The sequence below is a fragment of the Nicotiana attenuata genome, unplaced genomic scaffold (assembly GCF_001879085.1).
Source record: "Nicotiana attenuata strain UT unplaced genomic scaffold, NIATTr2, whole genome shotgun sequence".
NCBI classification, from domain to species: domain Eukaryota; kingdom Viridiplantae; phylum Streptophyta; class Magnoliopsida; order Solanales; family Solanaceae; genus Nicotiana; species Nicotiana attenuata.
In genome coordinates, this window is record NW_017671645.1 from 91,649 (window position 1) to 102,288 (window position 10,640).

Genomic DNA, 10,640 nt, shown 5'->3' on the forward strand with positions numbered 1-10,640 from the left:
GCCTCAACTTGAATCGTATTTACTTGTGCCTGAAGTTGCCCAATCTATTCAAACCTCCACCAGACCTGCAGGATCGGATCGTTAGTCACTATCTGCAATTCATCTTTACTATCGTGAAGCACTCGAAATACCTGCTCGGCCATCTCGGCATGCTCACTCCGAGCCGCTTCTAATTCGGTCAGAAGCTTCTCACTCAGAAGCTTGTAAGTATCCCTCTTCTCGGTGAGCTCCCGAACCTCAACCTCGTGCTGGGTTAACTCCTCCCGGATTCGGAGGAATGCCTCATGATGCAATACCGAGGCCTGCAAGCACAAAGAAAGGTGTTAGGATTACTTACAACTTCAAAATTTAAAATAAGTAATGAAGTGACACTCGAAGTTACCCGATCCAAAGCATGTTGGGCCTTATTGAATAGGCAAGGCACTTCCACCGCATCCATCATGGCATGGTCCTCCTCGGTCACCAAGCAACAGAGGTAGCTAGTAACGCCCACGGGGGCAGAGAAAACCAGGGCATCCTCCGAGATAGAAAAATTTATCAAACGCCTACGGTCAGGGTTAACACTTGGGGTCGGGAATCGATCCACCAATTTTGGGGACGATGAAGACCAGTGGCACCCGCTGACGGTACCTTCCTTGGCACGACAAGTCACCAAGCCCGGTGACATCTTCCGAAGCAGTAAGCTCAAATCCGTCCAAGAAGTGGTGGATATTAGTCGCCCCCTGAGGCCCCTCGTAAGAACGGCCTTCTAACATACCGGCCTCATGGATCATAGTATCTGAGAACTGAGGAGACTCAGTCATGTCAATCGCCCCGAGAACGTCTTTCAGGGCACTTTCCTCTGTTCGAGGAATGTCAGCTCCGGTCTCCCTCTCGACCCCCTAGCTTGGGGCGGAGTGGCCTTAACCCCTTCTGGCTCGAAAGCTTCAGCCAGAGCTCTCTCACCGACCTCCTCATGTCGAGATGGTTCAACTTCAGCACCCGACGGTTCGAGAACTTCTTGTACCGTGACAGCAGCCTGCACACGGGCCACCAGTTTGGATTTGTCTTCCTCTTCTTCTTCTTCCGACTCATCCCTTAGTCATTGGACTGAGTCTGAGGGTAGAGCGCCAGAACTCCCTTGGGCTTGCGGGACCTCCTCTTTGGCTTTTTATTTTCCGAGTTCAGGGAACTCGAGATCCTTTTTCTCTTCTTATCTTCACCCTGCTTCGGAGCAGGGGGTTCGAGAGGCACATCGTCATCATCGGATGGAGGCCTTATAGCAACGTCTTTGGTGAGACCTACAAAAGAAAACAGAGCCGATAAGAATTCAACAGTACAAGGAGAAAATCAAACAGTATTGAATCGGAGGAGAAAACTTACCATGGTTGCGGGCCTCCCATCGACCCTTCGATAATTCCATCCAAGCAGGCTCAGAATATGGTCTCTGTGACACCAGGCCCTCGACCCATTCCTTCAGTTCAGGAACTACGTCCGGCACCTGGGCCACAGCTGCAATACTAAAAACATTGATAAGGAAGAAGATAAGAGGTAAAACAATAAGATTAAACATTCAAGGCGAAGTACTACTTACGATTCCTGTTCCATTTCTCAGGAAATGGCATGTCTTCGGCAGGGATCAAGTCTGAAGTCTTTATTCAAACAAATCGGCCCATCCAACCTCGGTCCCGAGCCTCGTCTATACTCGAGAACGGGGCCTTGATGGCCCGGCGAGCAAGCTTGAACAGCCCTCCTCGATGGAATCGAGGACTGTAGAGGCGCATAAGGTGATCGAGGGTAAAGGGACATCCCTCAATTTTTCTTACAAAGAATCGGAGGAGAATCAGTATTCTCCATAAGGAAGGGTGGATCTGGCCAAGGGTCACGTCGTACCTCTTGCAGAAGGAAACGATGATAGGATCTAAGGGACCCAACGTGAAGGGGTAAGTGTAAACACTTAGAAAACCCTCCACATGGGTAGTGATCGATTCCTCGGACGAAGGTACCACCACATGCTTGTCGATCCAGTTGCAATCCTCTTTAACCTTGGTGAGGAGATCATCGGTAATTGTGCATAGGTACCTCGAGACCGGCTCGCATCGACCCGGTACCGAGGAGGACTTTTAAATATTAAAATCAGCAACAATAGGGCACCCTGCCGGAATGAATTCCTCAAGGAGAGGTTCCGCCACAGCCCCGTCACCGACGGGCCGTGATGAAGAGGCGACCTCCTTTTGCGGTATAGTCTTAGAAGTTTTCACCATTGTAGAATAGAAGAAAGGGATTTAGATGGTATGCGGTTTGCTAAAAGCTTAAGGAATTTCGGTGCAAGATTTGCAAAGCAAATGTATTTCTGAAAAAACAAGAATAGGAAGAGCTTTGAATGTAAAGTTTGAATAAAGGAAAGTTAGGGTGCTTATAGCTTGCTGGTGATGGTTCTGAACCCACAGTGGCCGACCAGCAACTGACAGGCATTTAATGCCTTGGTAACCGGACCGACAGGACGTTTCGGTATCCATTTGTTGCTTACGTCATAGTCGGGTGTCCAGTGACCGTTCGTCGCTTACGTCACGGCCATCGAGACGGGCTTCGAAAATTCATATCGTTTCTCGTTATCTTTTCTCCGAGAAACAAGGGGACTATCTGTATACGATATAAACCGGGCTCGCCCCTTGTGTGACTAATCGAGACTGAAATATGATAGGTTAACGTTCGACCCCATGTTATATCGAACCATGGTGCAAAGTTAGATTGTCGAGCTCGTCACTCGGAGACCGATCAAGATTGAGATCGAGCAAGGTCGAGACCGAGTAAGCTAGAGACCAAGTAAGATCGAGGGAAACTTATCAAGCCAAATAACGGAAAGCTGAAATATCCGCAATCGGTCGAGGATCACGGCGGAAATCCCGGCACGTATCAAGAAGAGGCCAATTAATTAGCTAATCATGAGATTTCCTACCTCATATAGAATTGTACCAAGAGTAGGACTCCCTACTATATAAAGGGGGTCTGATAATTTGTAAAACACATCACATTTACGCAACCTAAAGCAATTTAATGTCATTTTCTAGCTTTCATTATCTTGTTACTCTGTTCATATGTCAGTTGAAACATCTTTGGTTCAAGGGTGATTAAACTAGAGGGCCAAGACCATTCGATTCGTGTGGTTTGCATTTACTCTTTTATCGTCAATTTCAATATTAATCTACTCTATATATCCTTATAACCGCGTATAAATTTAATTGTTATTCGATTTTAGGATAAAGACTATGTATGTAACAAAAACTTAAAATGCATGGTTTCATTACTTGACCTTATGATTGGACGAAAAAACTTTTTTCCCCTACTGATCTCTAATTACTTCGTTTGAAAACTCGGTGAAATGCAACGACCACGATCAAATTGCGATGGGTTGGTGAGTCTACAGTAAAAGTTACAAGAAACTTCTTGTGCTTCAAACTTACACAAATTATCATATCTCTGTCGCATACATCAACATCAAATTTAGGAAATCGAGATTTATCATATGTCATAAATACGTCCCAACTGAATCAATTTCTTCAATCATTATTATCACGGCTGCTTTCTTGATGACGAAAACTATTACAATGTGTTTGATGTTTGTTCGTGGAATATCATTACTTTATTTAATGTCTGTTGTTGTTACTATTACCTTCCCTTTCGATATATTCTTTCCCACAGCAACACTCTCCCCTCTTCACCCCAACTGAAACACTAGCTAGGGAAAGAGAAATGTGAGATGTTGTCGCTCGTCTCCCGTGGCGAATTTAGACCGGACACAATTGAAAATATATACAGTCAGACCCTTTTATAACAATCATTCTTTATCAGGGGAGAAGTCAGCTTTATAGCTACAGATTTCACAGAATCAAATAATTTTGACTCAAACCATGTATTTGTATTAAATAATTTAATAAATATGTATAAATAGTTTACGTAGAACTCAGTAAGTAAAAAAAACAATATGGTCTAGAATCCATAAACTAAAAAATCTAGATTCACATATGTCCTTTATAATAGCTCTTTATTATAGCAACCAAAAAATTGATATCGAGGTATAAATATAATTGTACTATAAAATATGTATGTGTGGAAAAATTAGCATACATACAAAAAATAGAATTCATTACACTTTTGTCTATGTCTAGAAGAAAGATGAGTTCCAATATTTGGAATTCTTTATTGGACCTTGAGGCTGTAGGGAAATGACACCGGAAAATAACGATCATAATACTGCAATAATATTATTTGTAAGCAGATATATGAATTAGCTTGAGTCGTGCTAGGTACTGTCCTAAGAAACTATTTCAGCAATGTGAAATATTTCCCCAGAATTAAACAAGCTCGTCTCTATTTGATTTAGAAGATACAGGAATCAACAAAATATTTATATTACAATAATCCAACAAGATTGAAAAGAGAATAGGACAAAGAAAATTTATAAGAAAAATTAAAAATAAGAGAAGCTAAGAGAGAAAGAGAAGTAGGCTAAGTAGAAAAGCACTTCTGATGTGGATGAATTGTGCAGTCAAATGATGGTTTTTTATAATTGTAATTACATGTAACTTTGTTGTGCATGGCAAGAAAGTGGCTGATCAAGTTTGCCACTTTTTACACTTCTTTTGCCACTTAACATAGCGTTCTAAAATGCCTAAGACACTTATCCAAAACCTTTAAATATTACCACCGAGACATCATCATTCACCTGACACAGTGTCTAATCCCCACGTACCCCCATAGTTCTAAGACAAGTAATGGACTTCCTTTTCTTTTCTTTTCTTTTCTTTTCTTTTCTTCTTTTAATAATTAAAGTTATGGTTTAGTAAGCAAGCATCAATTCGTAGTTTCCCAACAACTCCACAATTTTGGTCATTCATCAGCGTCAATAGCCTCGATGGTGGGACATCTTTTTGATTAAGAGAAACAAATCATTAATCCGAATCGAGATAAACCATTTTGCACCATTTGCATTTGTCCAAACCAAATCAAATCATTATTTTTCATTATTTCAAGAGTATTATACCCATTTCTTTGTTGTGCCATGTACTGTGTATTTTTTTTTTTCAGTACGAATAATTTTATCCATTATCTAATATTTTTGTACATGTTAAAATTTAAACGTGAGACCTCAAGATTCTCAACCAACTTTACTGGAAATAAGTTACACCCTTAAACGTCGTGTACTATATGGCTGATCGAATGGGAAAAAATATTTTTAAATTTTTATTTTTATTCTATTCCACAACCCTCCCTGGCTCCCGCCCATACCATTTAATTATCAGGAGGATCAACCGCAATTGTCCATTATTATCTCCTTTGGTATATTAAATTTCTTCTAATAGTTGAAAGTGTTGGAGTTACTTGATGCTTGGACTGGGCGACTGGGCTAGCTGGTGGAACGATTGGGCCTAGCCTGTATTTATTTTGTAACAGTTGCTTTCAATTTTTTCTTTTTTCTTACATTGTACAGGCCCACAATATAAATAGGGGCTAATTAATATTCTATAGGCTTCTATTTTTTCACTTTTGTAAAAAAAGACAAGCAGAACACTTTCTCTCTGAAGAAAGAGACGATTTTTTTTCCTTTTCTCTATCTCATGAACCCTAATTGGAAAATTGTTCTCTCATGATGATTTCTGAATCTAACATGGTATCAGAGCGGGTAATCTGGTAGTCCCCGGCGTTCTGTGTCGACCGATGCTACCCTCGTCAAATTTCATCGAATATATCTTCATCGCTTCGATTTTCGCTGAGATTCAGAATCTAACATTTTCGTCGATTTTTTGTTCAATTCACGAGTTAAGGAGCTCCTACTCGACTGTGTCGTTCTATTTTTGGTCAGAATTTGCTGCTAATTATCGGAGTTTTGTGCTCTTCGTCAAAGCTAGGGTTTTCGGTGATTAACAGAGTTTTGTTTGGTCTTTGCTAAGGCTAAAATTCTCTCTTCAAGCTGAAGTTTCTCAAGGCCTTTCTTCTTCAGGTTGCAAAGAAGTGTGGTACAATCATTTCTATTTGTTCTCTTGCATGAATTCATTGTTGTGAAATTTTGTTGCTGTATTTTTGTTATCATGGTTAATTCCACTCCAGACTCAAGTTCTTCCTCCTCTGCTTATACCCCTGAACCTTCAAGTCCGTTATTTCTCCTTTCTTCTGATGTACCGGGGGTGTCTTTAGCTGCTGTGCCTTTTTCTGGGACTAATTTTGGGGGTTGGAGGAGGAGTATGATTGTGTCTTTGTCCGCTAGAAATAAAATAGGTTTTATCGATGGGTCTTGCACCAAACCTGCTGTGGATTCTCCCCAGTACAGGCAGTGGGACAGGTGCAATAATATGGTCATATCCTGGTTAATCAATTCTCTTTCTCCAGATATAGCTGAAAGTGTACAATATTCTGAAACTGCTGAAAGCATATGGAAATAATTGAATAATAGATATGGGACTGTTAATGGAACTAAGGTGTTTGAAATAAAGAGAGAACTTGCATCTACTTATCAAGGGACTCTCGACATAGCTTCCTATTTCAACAAACTTAAAAAACTCTGGGATGAACTGGGGGTTATGTGTACCAGCCATGCAAATTCTTGTGTTTGTGCTGCTAAGGAGGGACTCCAGAAGGAGAAAGAAGAGGACAGGGTTCATCAGTTCCTCATGGGTCTTAATGAGGTTTATGTGGGGGTAAGAAGCAACATCTTAATTATGCAGCCATTGTCATCCCTTGATACAGTCTACAATATTTTGTTGCAAGATGAAAAACAGAGACAGGTTGTCCCTAATGCTCAACTTAATCCAGAATCAGACTCTTTTAATGCAAATTCCAACATTAATAGATTCCCTTCTCAACTCTCATCTACAAAACAATATACACAAAGGGTGAACTTTGATTCAAGCAACCAAAGATCTAATGATACTTTGTCTTGCAAGTATTGCAAGAAACCTGGTCATACAATTGAGAAATGCTACAAATTACATGGCTTTCCACCAAATTTCAAGTTCACAAAGGGTAAGAAGTTTGGTACTGCTGCAAGTGCTGAGGGGCAGACTTCTGAACCTTCTGCAATGTATCCTCCTACTGATCAAAGCTCTATGATCCCTGGTCTCACCAAGGAGAAGTACTCCCAGTTGATGCAATTGCTCAGTCAGTCTATATTGGGTGACTCAGGGTCCCAACCTGTTCTAATGGGATCTGCCAATTTTGCTAGTAGTACTTCTTCTTCTCCTATGTGCTTAAATGGTAGTTCTACTGTGCGCATGTTGACTAGTGTAGCTGGAAGGGTTTGGATAGTGGATTCAGAGGCAAATGACCACATGACTTCAAATAAGAAACTCCTTTTTAATATTACACCTCTTCCTGTTCCTTACTTAGTTTCTTTACCTAATGGTTATAAAGTTAAGGTAACCTGTACAGGTTCCCTTACTTTGTTACCATCTTTCACTCTACACAATGTTTTGTATATTCCATCTTTTCATTACAATCTCATTTCTGTGAGCAAGGTAATAGTACAATTCAATTGTATGTGCTATTCACTTCTATTTCTTGCATAATTCTACAGGCCCATTCTATGAAGAAGCTACTGGAGCTTGGTAGAATGGATCAAGGATTATACAAATTTCACCTCAACCATTCTGCTCCTCCAACAATCTCATCTCCTAATAACTCTGTTTTACAGAATGCTAAATTTTCTTTACATGGAAATGTTCAAAATGTGAACCACAGTTCTGTTCCTGATTTACCTTGTGCTACTATTCAAAATGTGCAAACTGAGAATTCATGTCATGTTTCTACTTTACCTTCTTGTACTGTTCCAAATAATGTGAATAAAAATGATGTTCTTTGGCATTATAGATTGGGGCATGTTCCTTTTGTTCAAATGAAGCATATTCCTTCTATCTCTAATGATTTGTCTACTAAACAGTCTTTTATTTGTCCTGTTTGTCCTTTAGCTAGACAACCTAGGTTATCATTCCCAGATAGTTCTTCCCATTCCACCTCAATATTCCAACTTATTCATGTTAACACTTGGGGACCATACCACATCCAAACTTACTCTAGAGCAAAATATTTTTTGACAATAGTTGATGACTATAGCAGAGCAACATGGACACATCTTTTACACTCCAAGAGCTATGCTTTACTTTACTTAAAGCATTTGTAGCAATGGTCAAGACACAGTTTCACCTTTCTGTCCAAAAGGTTAGGAGTGATAATGCCTTGGAGCTTGGTTCCTCCAATACAGCCATTCAATTTTTTTCCGATAATGGTATCATACATCAAACAGCTTGCCCACACACACCACAACAGAATGGTGTGGTAGAAAGGAAACATAGACACCTACTAGAAACTTCAAGAGCTTTGTTGTTTCAATCCAATCTTCCTACCAAGTTCTGGGGAGATTGGGTTTTAATAGCAACCTATCTTATTAATAGATTTCCTTCTAAAGTTTTGTCTAACAAGACTCCATTTGAATTACTTTATGGGGCTGCTCCCTCCTATTCTCATTTAAAACCTTTTGGGTGCCTTTGCTATGCTAGTGTTCCCAAGTGTCATAGAGATAAGTTCCAACCTAAAGCATCTCCTTGTGTGTTCATTGGCTATCCCTTTGCTAAAAAAGGGTACAAACTTTACAATCTCACCACCAAGTCTGTTCTCTACTCTAGGGATGTCATCTTTCATGAATGTGTTTTTCCTTATACTTTGCCATCTTCTGCTTCTTCTTATCTTCCTCCTTCAATGCCTATTGCTTATGATTCTAATGCTGATGCTGTTACTGCTTCTTCTATCCCTCCAGATCTCCCTCTCCCTCCTTCTCCAATACGTGACACTCCTCCTGATGCTCCTAACTCTGTCCACAATCCTGATGTTCCTACTCCCATTCATTCTACTGTTCCTGTTGAATCAGTAGTTCTTCCTGGTCCTGCAGTCAGAAAAAGTTCTAGAACCCATCAACTCCCTTCTCACTTGAAGGATTATGTGGTCCAGCTCCCTTCTGCTTCCTGTTCTTCCTCTTCACTCATGTCTACTACAGTAGAACCCCATTCTTACACTCACGCTGCTGCTATTCCTGCTTGGCAAGAGGCCATGAGGAAAGAATTTGAGGCCCTCGATGCAAACCAAACTTGGAAAATTGTTGAATTACCTGCTGGAAAAAAGCCTATAGGATGCAAGTGGGTGCATAAAATTAAATACATATCTGATGGTAGTGTGGAGAGATAAAAGGCTAGATTGGTGGTTAGAGGTGATACTCAGGTGGAAGGCATTGATTTTAATGAAACTTTCTCCCGTTGTTAAAATGTGTACTATTAGATGTCTGATTGTTGTAGCTGTCAAAAATCGGTGGCCCTTGTTTCAGTTGGATGTTAATAATGCATTTTTGCATGGGGATCTGGATGAAGAGGTTTACATGAAACTTCCTCAAGGTCTTTCTGTTACTTATACATCTTCTGCTTCTTCTGTTTCTTCTAAGTATCCTACTTTGGTTTGCAAATTGCAAAAGTCTGTTTATGGTTTGAAACAGGCTTCTAGACAATGGTACGCGAAGCTATCTCATGCACTCTACTCTAGGGGGTATAATCACTCATTGAATGATTATTCTTTGTTCGTTAAGAAAACTGACTCTTATACTACCCTTATAGCTGTTTATGTAGATGACATCATTGTCACTAGGGATGACTTGAAAGAAATTTCTGCTCTTAAAGCTTTCTTGGATGCTCAGTTCAAAATTAAGGACTTAGGGTTGCTTAACTATTTCTTGGGTATTGAGGTTTGTTATCTTCAATCAGGTATTCTCTTGTTTCAAAAGAAAATTATCTCTGATTTGCTATCAGAATACAAGTGTGCCGATGTTTCTCATGTTGGTAGTCCTTTGGACATGAGCCAAAGGTTACACTCTGATGTTGGGGACCTACTGCCTCATCCTGAAAGTTATAGGAGCCTAGTTGGTAAACTAAATTTTTTGACTCACACAAGACCGGATTTATGTTTTGCTGTCCAACACTTGAGTTAATTTTTACAGAGACCTAGACTTTCACATATGACTGCAGCTTTACATGTCTTGAGATACTTAAAGGGGACTTCTGATTTTGGGGCCTTGTTGAATAATTCTGTTGATTTGTCTTTGCTGACCAGTTATGATAGTGCTTGGGAGGCTTGCCCCGAGTCTAGGCGCTCAGTTTCTGGTTTTTGCATTCAATTGGGTGGTAGCCTCATCAGTTGGAAGTCTAAAAAGCAGCACATTGTTTCCTTGTCATCAGCTGAGGCTGAATAGAGCCACGAGTAGAGTGGTCGCTGAGTTAGCCTGGTTAGTTTGCCTGTTATCTGATTTGGGTCTATCTGTTGATCTCCCAATTCCTATTTTGTGTGACAACCAGGCTGCTATTCATATTGCCAAGAACCCGGTGTTCCATGAACGTACCAAGCACATCGAAGTCAACTGCCATTTCATTCGAACAAAGTTGGCAGATGGTCTTATCTCATTGTCCCATGTTTCTACTAGCTCTCAACTAGCTGACATTTTTACTAAACCTTTGACAGGTCTACACCATTGCGCCTTGGTTGGCAAGTTGGGCGTCTGTCCACCCTCCAACTTGAGGGGGGATGTTGGAGTTACTTGATGCTTGGACGGGGCGATTGGGCTAGCTGGTGGA

General features: G+C 40.6%; 1 protein-coding gene across 1 annotated transcript; it reads left to right on the forward strand.

The window, feature by feature from the left end:
• Positions 1–6,068: 6,068 nt before the first annotated feature.
• LOC109209461 lies at positions 6,069–9,210 on the forward strand. The gene is made up of 4 exons (XM_019372733.1): positions 6,069–6,319; positions 6,431–7,391; positions 7,550–7,927; positions 8,089–9,210. Exons 1-4 carry the CDS (start codon positions 6,069–6,071, stop codon positions 9,208–9,210), a joined length of 2,712 nt encoding a protein of 903 aa, XP_019228278.1.
• The last annotated feature ends 1,430 nt before the right edge of the window (positions 9,211–10,640 follow it).

Bases quoted from the DNA above. Each gene is read 5' to 3' on its own strand.
- LOC109209461 (XM_019372733.1), top strand. From the start codon at position 6,069: ATGGTTAATTCCACTCCAGACTCAAGTTCTTCCTCCTCTGCTTATACC. The intron at 6,320-6,430 runs GTGCAATAATAT...ATTGAATAATAG, and splicing joins CAGTACAGGCAGTGGGACAG to ATATGGGACTGTTAATGGAA. The intron at 7,392-7,549 runs GTAACCTGTACA...ATAATTCTACAG, and splicing joins CTAATGGTTATAAAGTTAAG to GCCCATTCTATGAAGAAGCT.